This window comes from Mobula birostris, chromosome 2, assembly GCF_030028105.1.
Source record: "Mobula birostris isolate sMobBir1 chromosome 2, sMobBir1.hap1, whole genome shotgun sequence".
Taxonomy (NCBI): Eukaryota; Metazoa; Chordata; class Chondrichthyes; order Myliobatiformes; family Myliobatidae; genus Mobula; species Mobula birostris.
This window is the reverse complement of record NC_092371.1, coordinates 122,873,384-122,896,997: the sequence shown is the minus strand read 5'-3', so window position 1 is coordinate 122,896,997 and position 23,614 is coordinate 122,873,384. Positions and strand designations below refer to the sequence as shown.

The 23,614-nt window shown below is 42.5% G+C and overlaps 1 protein-coding gene across 1 annotated transcript in view; it reads right to left on the bottom strand.

Moving 5' to 3' along the window:
* supt7l (SPT7 like, STAGA complex subunit gamma) overlaps positions 1–23,614 on the bottom strand; it is a 35,315-nt gene that overhangs the window by 5,454 nt on the left and 6,247 nt on the right. Inside the window, exons 2-3 of the mRNA XM_072247365.1 lie at positions 13,471–14,143; positions 6,056–6,380 (exon numbers count right to left, since the gene is read on the bottom strand). Coding sequence (XP_072103466.1) covers positions 6,056–6,380; positions 13,471–13,883 — 738 coding nt within the window. The 5' untranslated portion in view covers positions 13,884–14,143. The remainder of the gene's footprint in view (positions 1–6,055; positions 6,381–13,470; positions 14,144–23,614) is intronic.

Sequence of the window (23,614 nt, the reverse complement as noted above, 5' to 3'; positions counted from 1 at the left end):
ATATGTCTCAAAGGGATCACCTCTCAGTCTTCCAAATTTAACCAAACATACATTGACTATAAAAGGTATTCACTCCCCCTTGGAAATTTTCATGTTTTATTGTTTTACAACATTGAATCCCAGTGGATTTAATTTGACTTTTTTGACACTGATCAACAGAAAAGACTCTTTCATGTCAAAGTGAAAACAAGTTTCTACAAATTGGTCTAAATATACTACAATTATTAAACGCAAAATAATTGATTGCATAATAACTCACCCCCTTCAAGTCAGTATTTAGTAGATGCACGTTTGGCAGCAATTTCAGCCTTGAGTCTGTGTGGCTAGGTCACTATCAGCTTTGCACATCTGGACATTGTAATCTTCCCTCACACTTCCTTGCAAAACTGCTCGAGCTCTGTCAGATTGCACGTGGATCATGAGTGAACAGCACTTTTCAAGTCCAGCCACAAATTTTCAATTGGATTGAGGTCTGGACTGACTTGGGCACTCCAGGACATTGACTGTGTTGTTTTTAAGCCATTCCTGTGTAGCTTTGGCTTTATGCTTGGGGTCATTGTCTTGCTGGAAAACAAATCTTCTCCCAAGTCACAGTTCTCTTGCACACTGCATCAGGTTTTCTTCTAGGATTTCCCTGTATTTTGCTGCGTTCATTTTACCCTCTATCTTCACAAGCCTTCCAGGGTCTGCTGTAGTGAGACATTCCCACAGCATGATGCAGCCAACATCATGCTTCACGTTAGGGGTGGTGTGTTTTTGATTATGTGCTTTGTTTGGTCGTTTATTCTAATGGTCAAAAAGCTCAATTTTTGATTCATCAGACCATAGAATCTTCTTCCAACTGACTTCAGAGTCTCTCATATGCCTTTTGGCAAACTCTAGCCAAGATTTCATGTGGCTTTATCTTTGCCACTCTCCCACAAAGCTGTGATTAGTGCAGCACCCTGGCAACCATTGTATGCGGTCTCTCCCATATCCGCCACTGAAGCTCGTACCTCCTCCAGAGTAGTCATAGGCCTCTTGATGGCCTCCCTCACTAGTCCCCTTCTTGCATGGTCACTTAGGTTTTGAGGACAGCCTGCTCTAGATATATTCTTTCCATTTCTAGACAATTGAATTAACTGTACTCCAAGGGATATTAATTGACTTCTTTTTCTTCATGATGTAGTTTTTGCCAGGATACTGACTCACCAGCAATTGGACCTTCCAGATACAGGTGTACTTTTACTACAATCAATTGAAACACCTTGACTGCACACAGGTATCCAAAAACAGATCTCCATTTAACTAAGTATCTGACTTCTAAAACCAATTGGCTTCACCAGTGATGATTTGGTGTGTCATATTAAAGGTGATGAATATTTATGTAATCAATTATTTTGAGTTTTAAATTCTGTAATTCATTTAGAGATGTTTTTACTTTGACATGAAAGAGTCTTTTTCTGTTGATCAGTGTCAAGAAAGTCAAAATTAAATCTACTGTGATTCAATGTTGTAAAACAATAAAACATGAAAACTTCCAAGGGGGGAGAGAATACTTTTTATAGGCATTGTATACATGGGAAAGTCTGCATATGCTGGAAATCCAAAGCAACACACTCAAAATGCTGGAGGAACTCAGCAGGTCAGGCAGCATCTATGGAAAAGAATAAATAGTCGACGTTTCAGCCCGAGACTCCTCTTCAGGATTGAAAAGGAAGAGGGAAGGTGCAGAAAAAAAAGGTGAGGGGAGGGAAGGAGACTTGCTCTATTCTCTACTCTGACCTTTTACCTCTTCTCATCTGCCTATTACTTCCCAGTCCCCTCCTCCTTGCCTTTCTCCTATGGTCCATTTTCCTCTTTTATCAGATTCTTTCTTTCCCAGCTCTTGACTCTTTCACCCACTTGGCTTCACCTAAAACATTCCAACATCATTTATATAGATGCTGCTTGACCTGCTGAGTTCCTCCAGCATTTCGTGTGAGTTGCTTAACCAAACATATTCTTGTATCCCTCTATCTCTACTTATGGATCACATAGCTGAAGTACAATTCATCCCAACAAAATCGTGGCAAATTCTATGTTCTGCAGCAACTACTGAGATGTTATTAAATATTTTATTGAAAGTATTCTCAGTTTGAATGTATTTCTTTAGGGTCAGCTTCTCTGGCAAGGTTCTGATCATCCAAACTCATTCCAGGAATTCCTGCAAAGAACAGAAAGATGGAATTTCCATATCAATAATCCATAGTGGCCGTTTCCAGGGTTCTTCTTTCCCAAGGTCAAAGGTGCAAGCAAAAAATGCACACAACCATAAGCCTTGAAGAATGAGAGGTGATCTCACTAAGCCATGCAAGATTTTAAGAGAAATTAACAAGGTGAATGCTGAGAGGCTGTTTCCTCATGTTGGACCATCTCACACAATGGACACAATCTCAGGATAAGGGTCGGGAAGGAACAAAATAATATCACCTAAATTGTGAGAGATTGCAGAGATCTGAGACGCAGGAGGATCTGGGTGACTTAATACCTGGAATGGCTGAGTTGTCATACAAGGATAGATTGGTCAGACCAGGTTTGTATCATTGCAGTTCAGAAAAGCAAAATGGACTTGACTGAAACAGAGTCATAGGTTGCTTGAGCTATGCAGCACGGAAACTGGCCCTTTAGCTCAACTTCTCCATGCTGATCAAGTTGTCTAACTGAGCTTATCTCATTTCTTATGCTTGGCCTACCCCTCAACCTTTCTTATCCGTAAGGTACAGAAGATTTGTGGGCAGAATGGACATAGAGAGGATAGTTCACCTTGTTGGAGAATCGTTAACTTGGGTCGAGTGTAACATTTTTAAAATGTTGTCTATTTAAGGCAAAGGAAAAGTTAATTATAAACAAAAATTGCTGGAAACATTCAAAATCAGAATCACGATTATTATCACTGACATACAGTACTGTGCAAAAGTTTTAGGCAAATGTATGCGGCTTAAGACTTTTGCATAGTACTGTAGTAATTTTATGTAGCGCACGAGACTGCTGCAAAAAAAATTCATGACATATGTCAGTGATGATAAACCTGATTCTGATATATGTCTGTACTGTAGACTGAGAGTGGGAAGGGGGCAGGAGCAGGAAGCACCACAGAGACATTCTGTAATGATCAATAAACCAATTGTTTGGAATGAAATGACCTTGCCTGGTGTCTCAGAGCTGGGTCTGCCTGCATCTGCACCACCTCCTGCCCCAGCACTCCTGTCAACTGTCCCACACCCCTCAAGCAGCGCACCACTGTCGCCATTCCCAACATTGTTTGCTCCTACCAGATTTACAAACTCACTCTCTGCTCCACATTGGCAAATACTGTACTGTGTAAAGGTATTGGGCACCCTAGCTATACATATCTGCCTAATACTCTTACACAGCGTTGTATGGTGTGAAATTTGTTGTTTTGTGGTGGCAGAACAGTGCAATACATGAATCACTGTATGTTACAATAATAAAATCAATAAATTGTGCAAAAGAGGAATAGTGAGGTAGTGTTCATGAGTTCATTAACTGTTCAAAAATCTGATGGCCAAGAATAAGCTGTTCCTAAAACATTGAGTGTGCATCTTCAAGCTCTTGCACCTTCTCTCTGATGGCAGTAATGACAGTTCTTAATGATGGATGCCACATTCTTGAGGCACTGCCAGGGGAGAGTTGCACCCATGAGGGAAATGGCCGAGTGTACAGCCCTCTGCAGCCTCTTTCACTCCTGTGCATTGAAACCTCCATCTCAGGCGGTGATGCAACCAGTCAGAATGCTCTCCATTGTACATCTGTCTTTGGTGACATATCAAACCTCTGCAAAGTCCTAATGAAGCATAGCCATTAGTGTGCCTTCTTCATGATTGCATCAATGTGCTGGACCCAGGATAGATCCTGTAAAAGGCTGGCGCTCAAAAACTTGAAGCTGCTCACCCTTTCCAATGCAGACTCCTTGTCATGGACTAGTGTGTGTTCTCTAAATTTCCCCTTACTTAAGTCCACAATTTTGGTCTTGCTGACATTGAGAGCAAGGTCGGTATTGTGACATCAATCAACCAGCAATCAATCTCACTCCTGTACATCCTCCTGTCTGCCATCTGAAATTCTGCCAACAATACTGATGTCATCGGTGAATTTATAAATGCCGTTTGAGCTGTGCCTGGACAGACAGTGCAGAGAGAGTAGAGCAGAGGGATAAGATAAGCATGCATTCTTGAGGTGTGCATGTGTTGATCGTCAGCAAGAAGATGCTTTTGCTGATCTGACTAAGGTCTCCTGATGAGGAAGTCAAAGATCCTGTTGCAGAGGGAGATAAAGAGTCTCCGGTTTTAAAGCTTGTTGATTAGTACCAAGGGGAATATGGTGATGAACACTGTGTAGATCAGGCAGAATCAGTGGAAAGAGAAAGAGTTAATAGTTCAGATACCTGAAACAGGGTTAATGTTTCTCTTCCCATAGTTATTGCTTAGCTTGCTAAATGTTTCCAGCTTTTTATTTTCAGATTTCCAGCTTCTACAGTATTTTCTGATATTTCTAAAGTGAATTATTTTCTCTCAAAGGATCATGAGACAGTGGTACCTGCTTTCTCAAAGGGTAAGCAGATAGGAGAGCAAAATTCCTGTCACAATCAAGTCAATCACAATTTTCTTAAATGGTACAGCAGGTTTTAGGGGTCTACCACTACTCCTAATTTACTCAGGATAAGGAGAAATCTGGGAATCTTTGAAATTCTCTACTTGGCAGCCATGGATGTCCAGTGATTGAGTACATTCATGGAACAAATAGTCAAGACAACAAATAGAATTAGAGTGGATGAGTGTGTGCCTTTGAGAACATACCGAGTCTTTCCAAACCAAAGGTCCTGGATAAACTAGGAGATTTATTGAGGACTAGATCTGTGGAGCTTTTGACCAGTGATCCAGAACCCTACAAAAAGTTCAGAAACAATCTAAGGAAGGCCATAGTGAGAGCAAGAAGGCAATTCCCTATGAAGTCAGAGACACAATTGGCTGCATGACAATCGAGGTCAGGTTTGCATGCCATAACGCTTAATAAGGAAAAACCTAACAGCATAATGGCAGAGAGGCTTCAGTTCCCCAATAAGCTCAAGGCCTTCCTTTCACACATGTTCTATAAGGGAATATAACACTATGCCTATGCCCACAGCATCTCTATCTTGGAAGATGATGTCAGAACATCTTTCAAATGGAGAACCTGGTCCCTGATGATGGGTGTGACATGGTACTGTGCTGACCAAATAGCTGGAGTGTTCAAGGACATTTTCAACCTCTCACTGCTGCAGCTGAAGGCTCCCACCTGCTTTAAAAGAACGACAACTGACCAAGAAGAGCAGGGTGAGCTGCCTCAGTAACTATAGCCCAGTAACATTCACATCTACCGTGATGACGTGGCTAGGCACAGCTCAAACACTAGCTATAAATTCACCGATGACACCATTCCTGCTGGTAGAATCTTAGATGGAAGGAACAAGGAAGCGTACAGTACTGAGATAGATTGGCTGGTTGTGGGTGTTGCAATAACAATCTTGCACTTGAAATCAGAAAGGCCATGGAATTGATTGTGGATTTCAGGAAAGAGAAGTCAGAACACATACCAGTCCTCGTTGAGAGATCGCGGTGGAAAGGGGAAAGGGTAAGCATCTTCAAGTTCCTGGGTATCGCCATCTCAGATGACATATCTTGGGCACAAACATATTGGTGAAATCACGAAGAAGGCAGGCCAGCAGCTCTTGCAAATTTCCGCAGATATATAGTGGAGAGCATTCTGACTAAGTGCATCACAGCCCAGTATGCAGCCTCCAATGCACTGGGTTACAAGAAGCTACAGAGGACTGTAGACTCAACCAGCTCCATCACAGGCACAGGAGAGTCACAAAAGGAAGGCTGACATGGTACCACAAAAATTGATATCAGGACAGATAAGAGGCAGTACACTAGAGAACATGCAGAAAGGGTTAGTGAGGCAATTGCAGAGTGTAGGGATGATATTGCTATTTTGATGTTGCTAGTGTGTGTGGATACTTCAATATACCTACCTGGAGCATGTAGCTGTGATAGTCCTTGATACGATGCTGCCAGAAGTTCTGCAGTGAAAGCACGCTGCCAATGCCCACTTCGTGGAACACCTGCTCCATCACATCTTGGAATGGGGTCTGGCCAACCCGGGCCTCCCGATCCGTGGCAAAGCGCAGCAGCCGTGTGAATTTGAAGTAGTACTCACTGGCGACATCAGTCAAGGTTTCCAGAACCCCCTCATGAGCGGATTCGAATCCTGCATGGGCCAGAATGGTGGCCACCGACTGGTAGAGGAGCTGCCGGCAAGAGGCCCAACTGAGTTCAGTCACAGGTTCGCCTTTTCCCCTAGGGATGCAAATCAAAATTGTTAGAGCTACTCACGTCCCTCGGGCAGGTTGCAACATTGCTAACTGCATCAAAAATCCCAAATGTAAACCACAATTTTTTTTTAAAACCACAACACTCAAGTGTTCAAATTATCGAAAGTGTCTGGATTCACAAGAGATGCAGATGCTGGAATCTGGAACAACACACAGTTGAAGGAAATTAACATGTCAGGCAGCATCTATGAAGGGAAGTGGACAGTTGATGTTTTGGGTCAAAACCCCTTCATCTGAACTCAAGACTCCAGGTGAAGAGCCTTGAACAGAAATGTTGACTGTCCATTGATGCTGCCTGATCCGTTGAGTTCTGAAAGTCACTGTCATGGTCAAGGAAATAAGAACTTAAAATCACCAAAATAAGCCGCCTAGTCTCACTTAGGTACGATTTTAAAAGTGAAATCAATATTCCTTTCGTTGGAAAGGGTATTAAGGGATCTGAAGGTAAATGGGAATTTAAGATAAAGAGCAGAAATCCAGTTTAAAGTAAAAGAGAGAAGAGTGGCAGAACAGCCTCCTGCTGTTCTAACAAGTCTCCAATCTAACTTACTAACAAATTGATACATCCAATTTTTTCTTTTATGAATGAAATAAGAAAATGCTTGCTTTTCTCACCGTTTACTATTCATGTAATAGTTGATGTGCAAGTCAGCAAGAACAAAAGCTGTGTGAGCTAGAGATTAAACAGCTAAAGCTGTGTAGCTTTTCACCATAAGGCACTGGCAATCTTTCTCTGACTTTTTCAGCACTGTGCTAACAGTTACAGGAATGATTTGAGAGGTTATTTGGAATTAAGTGTGACGATTTCAAGATACCGTAACACATCTGTCCTTCTAGGCGTTCTTATGAACGATTTTGTTAACACAGCCCTTGAGAACTGGAGGGTTTACAGCCAATATTTTAGTGCATGGTATAACAAAATATACTTCCAAACTTTAGGGATTTCTTAATGAATCTGACCCAGGATAGGGCATGTATCTCTTCCACAGGGCTATAAATTGATTTACTTTCGTAGTAAACAGCTGTGTCCCAATACAGGATCAAACTGCCAGTTGCTATTTCCAATTAAAGAGTAACATTGTACAATCTGTGTAAATCATATATACTCAGTGGCCACTTTACTAGGTACACCTGTGACATCTGCTTGATAATGCAAATATCTAATCAGCCAATCATGAAGCAGCAACTCAATGCATAAAAGCAGCGGTCCCCAACCACTGGGCCGTGAGGAAACGGTATGAGTCAGCTGCACCTTTCCTCATTCCCTGTCACGCACCGTTGAACTTGAACATAGGGTTGCCAACTGTCCCGTATTTGCCGGGACATCCCCTTTATTGGGCTAAATTGGTTTGTCCCGTATTTCCCCCACTAAGGTAGAGCGTTCCTATGAAACCTTTCGTGCTGAAATGGCGTGAAGCGAAGAAGCAATTACCATTAATTTATATGGGAAAAATTTTTCAGCGTTCCCAGACCCAAAAAACAACTTAACAAATCATACCCAATAACACATAAAACCAAAAATAAATAACACTAACATATAGTAAAAGCAGGAATGATATGATAAATACACAGCCTATATAAAGTCGAAATAATGTATGTACAGTATAGTCGGGAAGATGAAGGCAAAACCAATTTGTGGAGGAAAAAAATCAGCACGTACGCGCATGCGCATATCACATGCGCACGTCACGCATGCACACACAGGTGCCCGCGCAAGGCTTCATGGTCGTGGTAGTCTTTCCTGGGGTAAAGTGTCCCGGGATTTTACTGCTACTTTTGTCCCTTATTTGAGAGTGAGAAAGTTGGCAACCCTAACTGTAAAAGACATGTTGAGGTGAGTTTAACTCTACTTGAACACCCCCCCTCGGTCAGCTGGTCCACAAGAATATTGTCAATATTAAACCGGTCCGCGGTGCAAAGAAGGTTGGCGACCCCTGCATAAAAGCATGTAGACATGGGTAAAAAGGTTCAGTTGTTCAGTCCAAACACTGAAATGGGGAAGAAATGCAATCCAAGTAACTTTGACCGTGGAATGATTGTCGGAGCCAGACGGAGTGGTTAGACACCAACAATGAGTAACACAGCAAGCGCGAATCTCCAGGGATGTTCTCGTACAAGAGCTCTAGAGTTTGCAGACAACAATGTGAAAAACAAAATAAGACATTCAGTGTGTGGCAGTTTTGTGGGCAAAAGTGTCTCATTAGTATGAGAGGTCAGAGAAGAATGGCCAGACTGGTTCAAGTGATAGTAACACAAATAACCACGCATTACGACGGTATGCAGAAAGGCATCTCTGAACAAACACGTTGAACCTTGAAGTGGATGGGCTACAGCAGCAGAAGACCACGAACATACACTCAGTGGCCACTTTTATTAGGTACCAGAGGGTACCTAATGAAAAGGCCACTGAGCGCATATTAGTTCAAAGCCAAATAAGCTCAGTACAATCATCATCCCAAGCTACAAGGCAAGTAGCGTTGTTGTGCAGTATTCCCCATTGAACATCCCCACAAATAATTGCATGAAAGCTAACAAAGAAATGGTCAAGTGATACTCAACATAAAATTGTGAGATTTATTGGAGTAAGACCCCAAGGGAGGCCTTGAGTATCACCCTATGGTGGCCTGAGAGAAAAATGAAAGAAAGGATCAGAATACCATCAAAGTGATGAATAAAATTCTGGGCAGCAACTGACCATAGACAAAACAAACAACTGGAAAATCAACAGCAGACCGACCTAAGTATTTCCAGCTTTCAGGTTTCATTAATGTTAGCTACTTTTTGATCATTGGATCATGTGTACCATTTAACACATACAGGAGGCCAACAGATCCATTAGTACAACATTGGCTTGTGCACTTCCCGATTCTGTATTCCATCAGCCACTTCTTTGTCCATTCTCCTAATCTGTTCATATCATTCTGTAGACCCCTTGCATCCTCAGTACTGCCACCCTTCCACCCATCTTTGTATCATCTTAGGAGATAATGGTGTCTAACAGCGACTCCTCTGCTTGCATCTTCTGAAACAGCTCTATTTCTATCTTTAATATCTCTATCTTTCCTTTTCAGGGTTCTTTTGAAGACCCTGATCTGGAGTTACATGCTGACTGCAGTTCTTTGAGAGAACGGGACCCGCTCTCGGGGTTTCACGACCGGCTGCTATTTGATATACCAAGGACGTGGCCTAGAAGACTGGCGCACCTTCCGGGTTTCGGGATTCATGGCTCTGGAGGCGGGCGGACTCGAGGTCAGTGCCTCTGCAGGAAATCGGAGTGTCGGGGGAGACAGAAGATCAAAAGCAGCAAGTTGGCTGCTGGCTGTGTGCCCAGAGACCCAAGTTCTTCGGGCACAGAGCTTGGAAAAGGTGACACAACAGACTTTCAACATTGTAAATCAGCGAGTTGTTTGTTATGTCTCCCCTCTCACAGGTTGTGAAACGGGGACACCTCTTTTTTCCTTATTATGGAGAGAGAGAGCCGGTGGTACGTCGAATTACTGGGTGAATGAGTAGTCTTTGCAGGAAATTGCAGGACAGACACAAGTCTGTGTCTTTATTGATGCTTGAGTGCTTGGTGGGGGGAGAGTACTGATTTTTTTTTGCTGCCGCTTACGCGTGGGAGGGGGGCTCTGGAGTTCTAACATTTAACTGCCATTCATTTTTTGGGGCACTCCTCTGTTTTCATGGATGGTTGCCAAGAAAAAGAATTTCAGGATGTATATTGTAAACATCTCTCTGACATTAAATATACCTTTGAAACCTTTGATCTTCAAACCTGGCCACAAAGCCATTAATTCAGTCATACAGATAATTAACATATAACATGAAAAGTAGCAAACCCAACACCATCCCGTGGGGAACATCGCTAGTTGCCAGCAGCCAGTCATAAAAGGCCCATCTTTATATTCCCACTCTTTGCCTTCTGTCACTCAATCTTATCCATGCTAGTACTGTTCTTGTTATACTATAGTTTCCTATCTTTTGCCTCCTTCTCTTCTTAGAGTGGAGTGACATTTGTGATTTTCCAGTTCTCTGGAAATGTATCTGACTCTACTGATTCTTGAAAGATTACTACTAATGCCTCCCCAAGTTACTCAGCTACCTCTTTCAGAACCCTGGGGTGTTTACTCCTATCATGAGAAAAAGATTCTGACAACATATGCCTTTTATAATTTTGTACACTTCTGTCAGCCTTCTTTGCTCTGGGTAAAACAAGCCTCTTCCCATAACAAAAGTCCTTCAATCCAGACATTCCATTTTTTTCAATTGTGTGGCAACCAGACTGCACATGATACTCTAAAAGCAGTCTAGCCAGTGTTTTGTAAAGCTGCAACATAACATCCCAAATTTTATATTCTATGCACTAACCAATGGAGGCAAGCATGTTGTACACCACCTTTTCTGCTTATGTTGCCAATTTTGGGAAAGCATAGATTAGAACAAAAAAAGTTCTCTGCTCAACAACATCCGTCAGCGGTTTAGCAAATTTCCTACCCTGCTGTATTGCAAATTTGGCTGCTTTTCTCAAAGAGGTAATTCCACCCCCACCCACCCCCATCCTTCACAAGTCCAACAGTATCCAAAGCAATATTCCTGTTTGAGAAAGGAACAACCCTCGGGAGTCCTGCAATATCAGCCTATACATACTCCCTTTGGTGGTGGTCACTCTTATCTCTTCTTTCTGGAGCTGTAGTGTGACCAACTTGCCAAATGTACTATCTACAACATTTACTACATCATTGGTGAAGATACTTGCAGAAGAAGTTTCAAACCACAGCTTCAATAGTTCTAAGTGATTGACAATTGGACATTTTTTCTGCAAGGATATTCACAAAGAACATTGCAAATGTCCCTGATATCAATAATTCTGCAGGATGAGCATAGGCAGCCCCAGCTTCTTTATCCTTTTCCTAAGTATTGTATGATACTTGGCCCATGTACTCCAATTCTGACCCCCTCCATCGTCTACTGAGAAATATTGCTGGCAATGAAGCCAAGGTGTTGTGTTGATAATGACAATAGTAGAAGACCAGTTATAACAAATCACTTGGCCTAACTATACTAGGATCAATAAAGCAGATTCATGATCAGGGTAAGAGAAAAACAGATTGTAATAACATTGCAAGATTTACCTCTCCATCAAGTCTCTTGTTGAGTTCTGAAACACTACTTTTTTCTGCAATTATTACAACTCAAAGGGTATTCTATCTGAACACCTCTATAGATCATTCCCGCTAAGACAGCTCATTGTGGCTCAGTCAATAGCATTCAGATCTCAGTGGAAGTGTGGGTTTCAGTTCCATCACAGTCTAGTATTTTTTTTTGGGTGGGAGGATTGTCCCATCAATACAAGCTGGATAATTTAGGTCTGTATTCACTGCATTTAAGAAGAATAAAGGATGACCTTATTCAAATGCCTGACAGGTAGACTTTGAGATATTTTTACTCGGGGGGTGGGGGGAGAGAAAGCAACAAGATATGTGGCTGGTAATTTAAAAATGAAATATGCCAAAATTTCTTCTCTCAGAGTGTACTGAATCTCTGGAATTCTCTGCCACCGATCATAAAAAAATTAAGACAGAGTCAGTGAACACTTTAGCAAACCTCTGCAGATGTACTGTTGAACTAAAATGGACTTTGTTAAAAGTTGAGTTTATTGTAACATGCACAAGAATGAAAAATTTATTTGCAGCATCACAAGCATCAGATAAACAGCATTCACAAGTAAAACATAAATTTAAACTTAAGTTATACACAATTTTTACAAGAACATACTGTAATTGGAACAAAACAGAATGCAAAGTCAATTTTACTGTAAGGTGATCAAATCGGTTATAGTATTAATAAACTGTACTGCTTGGGATTTTGCCAGTTGGTTTAAGCACCAAATGGTTAAAGGGAAGCAGCTATTCTTGAACCTGCTGGTGTGGGAATTCAAGGTACTGTACTTCTTGCCTGTTAGTAGTTGCAAAAAGATGGCATGACCTAGATGGTGAGGATCTTTGATGGAAGTTTTCTCTTCCTGAGGTAGCATCACCTGTGGACAATGATGTACTGGGCAGAGTCCACTACAGCTTCTGTATGTTCCTGCACATCTGGTTGCTGCACCACACTATGATTCAATCAATCAGGATAGTTTTAACAGTACGTCTACAGAAGTTTATTAGACTATTTGATGACAAACAGACCTTCCTTAACCTCTTTAAGAAAATAAAGACTTTTGATTGCATCTATGTGTTAGGCCCAGGAGAGTTCATCGGGCATGTTTGACACCCAGGAATTTAAAACTGTGGATCCCCACTGTAGATTTACACATGTTCGCCCAATTTCCCCTTCCTGAAGTGAACAATCAATTTTAGTTTTTCAGACTTTGGGAGGTTGTTTTTGTGACACCACTCAACCAGGTGACTTATCTCATTCCAGATAACTGACTCATCATAAGCTGCGATTTACCCAACAATAGTATGTTATTGGTGAATTTGGAGATGATGGCTCTAATTTTTTTGTTCTAATTGCATTTGCTCGTGTAAAAAAAAATGAATAACTTATGCTTAACATTTTGTGAATGCTGTGTATCTAATGCTATGTGCCTGTGATGCTGCTGCAAGTAAGCTTTACCATTGCTCCTGTGCATACATGTACTTGTGAATATGACAGTAAGCTGGACTTTGACTAAATATCTGGAAGACTGCGGAACTGGCATGGAAGAGGAACTGGTACAGCTAGCATTGATCAGCCATGATCATACTGACTGGCAGGCAAGCTTGAGGGACCTGGTAGTCTACTTCTGCTCTTATTTTCTTCCACTTTCTTCTCCAGTTCAGAACTGGTGCAATGCTGAGGGAATACTACATCTTTGCTTATTTGAAGGTCCGTGGTGCTAAGGGAGAGGACTTCTTTCTAGTGACCCTCAACAGAAGAAGTTCTACACATTTGGTTGTTAACAGGTTCATCATTCTTGGAAGCGCCCACAGGCTGCTGAGTTTCCAACATTACAACATTGATTCTATTGGGTTAGACTGTATAAATCCAACCTTCTTTCGTTCAGAGCTCACCTGTAAAAATCGCTCTCTGGATCACTGTGCCTCAGCTGGAAAGGGAACTTTGGGGTCTTGCTGTCCACGGGCAGCAGCTCCTCTGGCATCAGCGGTGAGCTGGGGGCAGGGGGGAGGGTGTCTGACTCCTCAGCCTTCAGCCCGTCTGGCTGTGGTTGGCCCTGTGCCTGCGCGGCGGCAACCAGGCTCCGCAGTCGCCGGTTGTACTGGATCAGCTGGATGGTGTGGACCGTCAGACCGCAGGGCTCGGACGGCACATCCAGCATAGTTGCAGGCCGGGGTCTGTCGGCTGAGGGCTGGTGCAGCGGTGGGTCTTGGATTTCCACTGTCCGGAACTCCCGCTGCAGCAGATCAAAAGAGCTCCTGCTGGGCTGAGAGGATGACACTGGGATCTCGCCCCAATACTTGATCATTTTTGCTCCCAGTCAAGTGAGGATTTGAATGGAGCAACATGCAGATTTAAATAAAGCAGAGTCTTCACTGAAGTGCAAAGGTTAACTACAGCAATTTGCTATGGCTTAACATTTGTCCAAGCAATTTTCTGGAACCAATGAGGAGAATTTAGTCAATAAACCAATGAGTCATTGATAACAGCTTGATAATGTGATCATAATGGATCATTCTTCTTCACCGTCAGCTGCACTCAGACTGGCCGAAATATCCTTGGTGAAACCTGTTGAGATGAGGGTATAGTGATTACTTTAAGGCTTCAGGCAACTGATTAGCATAAAACATAGAATATTACAGCACACTACAGGCCCTTCAGACCACAATGTTGTGCCAATCTTTCAACCTACTGTAAGATCAGTCTAACCTTTTCCTGCAACATAGCCCTCTATTTTCCTGTTATCCATGTGCCTATCTAAGAGTGTCTTAAATGGCTCTAACATATTTGCCTCTACAACTACCCCGGCAACATGTTCCATGCACCCATCACTTTCTCTGTAAAAAACTTACCTCTGATATCTCCTGTATATAAAATTATGATGGGTATAGATAGAGTGAATGCAAGCAGGCTTTTTCCACTGAGGCAAGGGGAGAAAAAAAAAGAGGACATGGGTTAAGGGTGAGGGGGGCAAAGTTTAAAGGGAACATTAGGGGGGGCTTCTTCACACAGAGAGTGGTGGGAGTATGGAATGAGCTGCTAGATGAGGTGGTAAATGCGGGTTCTTTTTTGACATTTAAAAATAAATTGGACAGATACATGGATTGGAGGTCCATGGAGGGATATGGTCCATGCGCAGTTCAGTGGGACAAGGCAGAAAATAGTTCGGCACAGCCAAGAAGGGCCAAAAGGCCTGTTTCTGTGTAGTTTTTTCTATGGTTTTCTATGGTTTCTATATATTCTCCTCCAATTACTTTAAAATTACACCCTCTCATATTAACTATAAGACCACAAGAACAGAAGTAGGCCATTCGGCCCATTGAGTCTGCTCCACCATTCAATCATCGGCTGATCCAATTCTTTCAGTCATCCCCAATCCCCTGTCTTCACCCCATACCCTTTGATGTCCTGGCTAATCAAGAACCAATCATCTCTGCCTTAAATACCTCCAATGACTTGGCCTCCACAGTCACTTGTGGCAACAAATTCCAAGATTTACCACCTGAATAAAGTAATTTCTCCGCATCTCAGTTCTAAATGGACATCCTTCAATCCTGAAGTCATGTCCTCTTGTCCTAGAATCCCCTACCACGGGAAATAACTTTGCCATATCTAATCTGTTCAGGCCTTTTAACTACTTTCACCTGGCTAAGATCTCTGGCTATCCACTCGATCTATGCCTCTATCATATTGTACACATCTATCAAATCAACTTTCATCCTCCTTCACTCCAAAGACAAAAGCCCTTGCTCACTCAACACATCCTCATAACACGTGCTCTCCAATCCACGCAGCGTACTGGTAAATCTCCTCTCCACTCTTTCTATAGCTTCCACATCTTTCATATAAAAAGGCAGCCAGAACTGAACACAATATTCCAAATGCGATGTAACCAGAGGTTTAATAAAGTTGTAACATTAACTTACAACTCTTGAGCTCAATCCCTCAATTAATGAAGGCCAGGAACACCTTATATTGTATCAAACTGCATAGCAACTTTGAGTGATGTATGAAAGTGGACCCAAAGACCCTTGTCTCTCCACACTGATAAGAATCCTGCCATTAACCCAGTATTGTGCCTTTAAATTCATCTTTCAAAGTGAATCACTTCCCACTTTTCCAGTGGAACTTCGCAGACCAGGTCTACATTCCATCAATATCCCATTGTAACCTATGACAGCCTTCTACAGTATCCACAACCTAAGCGTCACCTGCAAACTGACTAATCCACCCACCCACTTCCTCATCCAAATAATTTATTTAAAAAATCACAAAGATTATGAGTCCCAGAAGATCCTTGCAGAAAACCAATGGTCACTGACTTCCGGGAAGAACATGCCTCATCTACTGCCATCCTCTGCCTTCTGTGGGCAAGCTAATTTAGTATCGACTCAACCAAGTTTCCCTGGATCCCATGCTTCCTGACTTCCTGAATGAGCCTACCATGGGGGAACCTTATCAGACACCTTACTAAAATCCATATACACTCATTCACTGGTCTAACTGCACTAATGTGTTTTGTCACATCCTCAAAGAATTCAATCAGGCTTGTGAGGCATGATCTCACCCTCACAAAACGATGGTGATCATCCCTAATCAGACTACAACTTTTCCCAAATGCTTGTAAATCTAGCTCTAAAAATCTTCAATAATTAGCCCACCACTGAAGTAAGACGCATTGGTCTATCAACTCAGTCATCCCTACTCCTTGTCTTGATCAAAGGAATGACAATTGCTACCCTCCACTCATCTGGTACTATTCCTGTGGCCAATGTGATCACAAAGATCATCACCAAAGGTGCAATGATCTCTCCTCTTGCTTCCTGTAGTAACCTAGAATATATCACGTGTGGTCCCAGGTACACAGATACATACCTATCCTAATCCTTTTCAAAAGTGTCAGCACATCTTCTTCTAATGTCGACATATCCAAGCATATCAACCTACTTTATGTTGTGCTCACAAATATCAAGATTCTTTCCACTTCTGAGTACTGAAGCAAAGTCTTCACTAAGGACCTCCCCTACCTCCTCCAACTTCAGGCACATTTCCTCTTCTATCTCTGATCAGTCCTACCTTCACTCTAGCCATCCTCCTGTTCTTCACATGCTTGTAGAATGCCTTGCGATTTTCCTTAATCCTACTCGTCCAGGCTTTCTCATGTCCACTTCTAGTTCTCCAGAGACCATTCTAAAGTTCCTTCCTGGCTACCTTGTAACTCTGTAGAGCTCTGTCCAAACCTTGCTTTTTAAACTTTAAGTAAGCATCTTTCTTTCTCTTGTGTAGATATTGCACCTCCTGTCAACCACGATTCCTTTTGCTGCTCAATGGGACAAACCTATCCAGTACCCTATGCAACTGCTCCTTAAACACCCTTCATATTTCTGTTGTGCATTTCCGAGTACAGTTGTTTCCAGCTTACACTCCCAATTTCCTACCTAATGGCATCACAACTCTCCCTCCCCCAAATAAATACTTCTCCATACCATCTGCTCCTATCCCTCACGAAGGCTAAGGTAAAAACCAGGAGGAAGTTGTTGTCACTGTCTCTGAAATGTTCACCCACAGAGAGTTCTGACACTTGAGGTTCATTGCCTAGTACCAAATCCAGAATGGGTTCTCCTCTAGTCAGCCTGATTATACATTCTGTTCAGAACCCTTTCTGGACACACCTAACAAATTCTGCCCTATCTAAACCTTTTGCACTAAGGAGGTGCCAGTCAGCATTAAGGTAGTTGAAATCACTCATGACAACAACTCTGTTATTTTTGCACCTTTCCATAGTCCGCCTCTAGATCTGCTCCTCAGTGTCACAGAGCGGCTCAGTAAAAATGCAATTGTTCAGCAAGGCTGAAACGTTATCGATGAAATACTACTTTTGGCGAAATTCAGCTGACCATACCCACAGGTATTAGCAGAGGCTCAGAACAACACACACTCTGAGACAGACAATTAGGGAGTTGGATCCCACTCCTGAGACTTCAGTGCTTAATCCCAATGATGTACCTAGGGAGTGCTGCACTGTCAGAGGCACTATCTTTCCAAAGGAGACCTGAAACTAAGCTTCTAGGCAGAAGCAAAAAAATCCAGTGGCACTTCTTCAAAGAGCTGTTTTTTCTAATCATACTTATCCCTCAGCCAACAACGATAAACAGGTCATCATCTCACTGCCGCGTGTAAATTAACACCAGCACATCTTATTCACAACAGTGACTGCAGTACAAAATACTTCATCAGCTGTAAAGCCTTATGGAGTGAGCTGGAGTTATGAAAAGCCCTGCAGGTCTTTATTTCTTTTTGCTTTTGAGCTAACCTAAGTCACAACAGCTGGTGGAACATAACCTCACAGGAATGTAAACAAAACGATAGATGAGGTTGACTGTTGATCACTATTCTTGAAAGAGCATTAGAACATTTTCATCCTCATAAATCATCTTCTCATTCACCACATTTATTAAAATATCATTCTCACCTTTTCCCTAATGGCTGTAAAGACATGAAAAGGTACCTTCTGACTCAACTACCACTCTTCTTATAAACATTCCTGTTTCCATCTTGTGCCATCCCAGCTAATTATGAAGCAAATTACTACAGATGTTGGAAACCTGAAAATAAAGTGCTGTAAATACAAAAGTTTGTATAAAACTGTGAGCTGTAAGAAGCTAGAAACTGAAAAATGTTTCCTCTTTGCAGGAGAGAGAGAGAGCGTGTAAGTGTAGAAATAAGATGCATGGCGCCTGTATAAGGAGGCAGATGGGAAGGCGATGAGCAGGGGTATTTTCTTCTCCAAATGCTAGGAACCTTTGGAATTCTCTGCATCCTCTTTGTATCTCTGCCAGAGACATTTACTAACTCTACATATATAATACATAGGGCCCCCTTAAGGGCGGCATGGTAACATAGCAGTTAGAGTAATGCTATTACAGAGCCACCGACTCAGGTTTAATTCCGCTATTGTTTCTAAGGAGGTTGTACATTCACCCTTGACTGCCTACGTTTCTTCCAGGTGCTTGGGTTTCCTTCCACATTCCAAAAACACATGCGTTAGTAAGTTAATTAGTCACATGGGTGTAACTGGACAGCACAGGCGCATCAGGTCGCAAGATCTGATTCTGAATCAATCAATCAATCAATAAATAAATAAATACTCACTCACTCACTCTCTCTCTGCCTGAGACAATGAAGAAGGCTGTTAAAGGTTTTTGGATTATAGGGGAATAAAGGGTATCAGGAATAGCAAAGGAGGTGGAGTTGAGGTTAAGATCAAATCAGCCATGATCCACTGAAAGATGGAACAGGTTCACTTACTTACTGCCCATTACTTCGCTGGCATCTAGGACAGTAATTAAGGTCCGCTCTCCATTCTGTCTGTACAGGAGTCTTCACTGCTGTTTCTGTAACAATTGTTTTTTGACCGCTCAGGGTTGTTCGCCCTTAACTGAACCCCCGAACCTGGAGAACCGGTGGAAACAATCTTAGTTTGGCCTCTACCCTTTGACCTGTTTACCAAGAACCAAAGCCAAGGCCCTTACTCCTGCCAACATAGCTCTCCGGTTAATTGAGGCATGCAAGCCTCCAAACCTTACATCAAGGTTGTGATCCTCTTGAAGGAGAACAGATTCAAGAGTGCCCCTTTTCTTATATTTGTATGGTTAATAAATGTCTACAGCAGAGGTACAGAGAGGATGTAGAGGCGATTATCTGGATGTTGCCTGGGATGGAACATTTCAGTTATGAAGAGAGACTGGAGGACAGGTTTGAGTTTATTTATTTAGGAGAGGAAGAAAGATCTGTGGAAGAATACAAAATTCAGAGAGAGATGGATAGGGAAGGCAAAAGGAACATTTTCTCCCCATACAGGAAGTGAGTTAAACCCAAAGCCATATGCTTAGAGTAACTGGTCAGAGGTTTATGGACACCCAGGGAGATTTTTTACACTGCTTTGGAAAGTGGTTGACAGAGAGGCCTCACTACATTTAAGAAATATCAGGGAGGAGCACGTAAATTGCCAAAAAGTACAGAACAATAATTGGGATTTGTGTAGCATGGCATTTGATGGTCAGCCTGAACATGTTAGGATAAAGGACTGCTTTTACGCAACATGACTCTACCTCACACTAATAACCTGTAAATCACCACAACTGAAGAGCAAACTGCTCATCTCTGTCCATCAAACTCAGCAAAAGTAGTTGAAATGGTTTACAATGAGAGCAACCACGAGCACTGAGACAATATTTTCAGAGATTTCCAGTGATATGATCACTCAAGATGGCACTGGAGTGTTGTGACACTTTTCAACTGACCCCAGCTCTCATAGTACCTTCTCATTACATGTCTTACAATGTTCAACATTATATTCTACGTTATATTTTCAGTTTACAACCTCAACCCGGTCTGGTCCTGCTGAAAGGTCTCAGCCCGAAACGTCGACTGTACTGTTTTCCATTGATGCTGCCTGGCCTGCTGAGTTCCTCCAGCATTTTGTGTGTGTTACTTGGATTTCCAGCATCTGCAGATTTTCTCTTGTTTGCGATATTTATACTAGGCCATGATCTTCCTGAGTAGTATGTATTTGTATCTCAATGTAAATGACAATAATAACCACACCCTCACACAAATACTAACACACTCCTTAACCATTCTGTCCGCCACATGTTGATACACCACCACACTCCACCTCAAAACTTGGCACACTGATGCTGCTCCATACATCACCTGGTGAATGCTGATCACCGTCAGGGATTCTTTACAAACGTGCACAGGCAAATGATTAGCTTTATTTGTCACACCTACATTAAAACATACAGTTTGGGTCAACGGCTAATTCAGTCTGAGGATGTGCTGGGTCAGCCCCATAAGGGTCACCATACTTTTGGTGCCAACATAGCATGCCCGCAAAATCTAACACCTAACACATACATCTTTGGAATGAGGGAGGAAACCGGAGCACCAGGAGGAAACACACGATTATGGGGAGAACATACAAACTCCATAAAAACAGTGGCGGGAACTGAATCCCGAACACTGGCACTGTAAAAAATGTGATGTTAACTGCTAAGCTACATGTCCCCCAAGACTTGACAAATGTCCAGGGACCTCTGCAAATATGGATAAACTTTCAACAATTCCCCTCAAATATCGACAAACATCTGGAGACACTTCACAAACATGTGCCCAGAGTACCTTATGTGCTAAACCTTTCCCATGCATATGCTCACAAATTATTCCACAAATAGTGGCATATTCTGGGGAATAAATCACAAACACTGACACCCTTGGGGGAACATTTTCCAAAACAAGATGCGTAAACCAAAAACTCTGGAGATATAGCGCTGATGCCACACAATAAGCCTGTTCCCAGGTGGCCAGAAACTAATGCCCTCACAGATAATCAGCATTTCTCCCCGAAGACTACTCAGCTTGCAAGACTATGTTTGAGAATGAAATCCTAATTTTCCACACCACAAGCAATGCAGGCACAATTTTCATACCTTAGTTTAACAAAATAAAGATGCAGACTGTCTTTCCAGAGACAAGGAAACTCTGAAAAGAAATCTATTCCCATTGACGTGTATAGGATATTGTTGTTCCAGTCAACAACAGCCTCAACAAGGTGCCGGCTAGTGAGAATAACTGACAAGAACAGGGGGGCTGAATTAGAGCATCCAGTTGAAGTGACGTCTATAAGTATGAGGTTAATAACCATGTCTGCTCCGATTACTCACTTCTCTCATGCCATCAAGCATAGGCACCTATTGTAGCCAGCTTCCCCAATGACGCAATCAGCACACATTGTTTTGTAAACAGAAGTGGAACCAAGCCATTCACAAATATGTTGCAATGGTTTAATTTTGAAAAAACTTCCATTTACACGGCATTTTCACCTCTATGTTGTTAAAAGATTTGCCTCAAATCACTGGAGGTGAATAACCAATTAATCCAGATTCATTTGTGTTTCTATTAGCTTTGATTTTTGAACATCTTAAGCCAAGAACTCTGTCATTAACTTCATTGAACCTTCCAATTCCCTCCAGAACTGCGGCCAAGTATCGAGGCCACACGTTTCATATCTAGTTTATGTGCTAATACAGTTCTTCTTCCATCTACTATGAAAGAATTAGGTAGTCATTCAGCAAGGAATCAGGCCCTTTAGCCCACCAAGACTGTACCAACCACCAAATAACACACATAGAAGTTGCTGGTGAACGCAGCAGGCCAGGCAGCATCTCTAGGAAGAGGCACAGTCAATGTTTCGGGCCGAGACCCTTCGTCAGGACTAACTGAAAGAAGAGCTAGTAAGAGATTTGAAAGTGGGAGGAGGAGGGGGAGGGGGAGATCCGAAATGATAGGAGAAGACAGGAAGGGGAGGGATGGAGCCAAGAACTGGACAGTTGATTGGCAAAAGGGATATGAGAGGATCATGGGACAGGAGGCCTAGGGAGAAAGATAAGGGGGATGGGGGGAAAGCCCAGAGGATAGGCAAGGGGTATAGTGAGAGGGACAGAGGGAGAAAAAGGAGTAGAGAGAAAAAGAATGTGTGTATATAAATAAATAACAGATGGGGTACGAGGGGGAGGTGGGGCATTAGCGGAAGTTAGAGAAGTCAATGTTCATGCCATCAGGTTGGGAGGCTACCCAGATGGAATATAAGGTGTTGTTCCTCCAACCTGAGTGTGGCTTCATCTTTACAGTAGAGGAGGCTGTGGATAGACATCAGAATGGGAATGGGACATGGAATTAAGATGTGTGGCCGCTGAGAGATCCTGCTTTCTCTGGCGGACAGAGCATAGGTGTTCAGCGAAACGATCTCCCAGTCTGCATCGGGTTTCGCCAATATATAGGCCACCAAATGCCCATTTCACACTAAGCCTATTTTTTCTTCCCAAATCAAAAGTGTTTGATAATTCCTTCCTTTTTTCCTTGTAGTCAAGTCTACACCACAGACATTAATTATGATTCACCAGTGTTACAAACTGTATCAAGCACATAAAGCAACAACGTGGACAGAATGCTCATGGGAGCTACAAGTCCACATCAGGTGCAATCCCATAAGCTCTTCATTTAACTCTGGAATATCTGGACAGCAAAGATGCATACATCAGAATGTTCTTAATTGACTACTGCTCAGCATTCCATACCAGCATCCCCTCAAAATTAATCAATACGCTTCAAAACCTTGGCTTCAATACATCTTTATGCAATTGGATCTTTGAGTTCCTCACTTGCAGACCCCAGTCAGTTCGCATTGGCAACAACATCTTCTCCACAATCTCCATCAGCACAGGTGTACCCACAAGGCCATGTGCTTAGCCTCCTGCTCTACTGGCTTCACACTTATGACTACATGGCTAAGCACAGTTCCAATGCCGTATTCAAGTTTGCTGATGACACCACTGTCTTACGCCAAATCAAAGGTGGTGACAACTCAGCATATAGGAGAGAGATTGAAAATCTGGCTGAGCAGTGCCATAATAACCTCTCACTCAATGTCAGCAAGCCCAAGGAGCTGATTATTGCCATCAGGACCACAATTCCATGAGGCATAGGAGCAGAGTTAGGTCATTCAGCCCATTGAGTCCACTCTGCTATTTCATCATGGCTGACCTTGGATCCCATTCAACCCCATACACCTGCCCTCTTACTATATTTCTCCATGCCCTACCAATCAGGAATCTATCAACTTCTGCTTTAAATATACCCACAGACTTGGCCTCCACTGCAATCTGTGGCAGTGCATTCCACAGGTTCACCACTCTTTGGCTAAAAAAATTCCTTACTTCTGTTCTAAAAGGTCAACCCTCAGTTTTGAGGTTATACCGTCTAGTTCTGGATACCCGCACCAGAGGAAACATCCTCTCCACATCCACCTTATCTAGTCCTTTCAACATTTGGTGGGTTCTAATGAGATTCCCACACATTCTTCTAAATTTCAGTGAGTACAGGCCCAAAGCTGCCAAATGCTGGTCATGTTAACCCCTTCATTTCCAGAATCATCCTTGTGTACCTTAGGAGGAAAACCAGAGGTCCATGAGCCAGTCC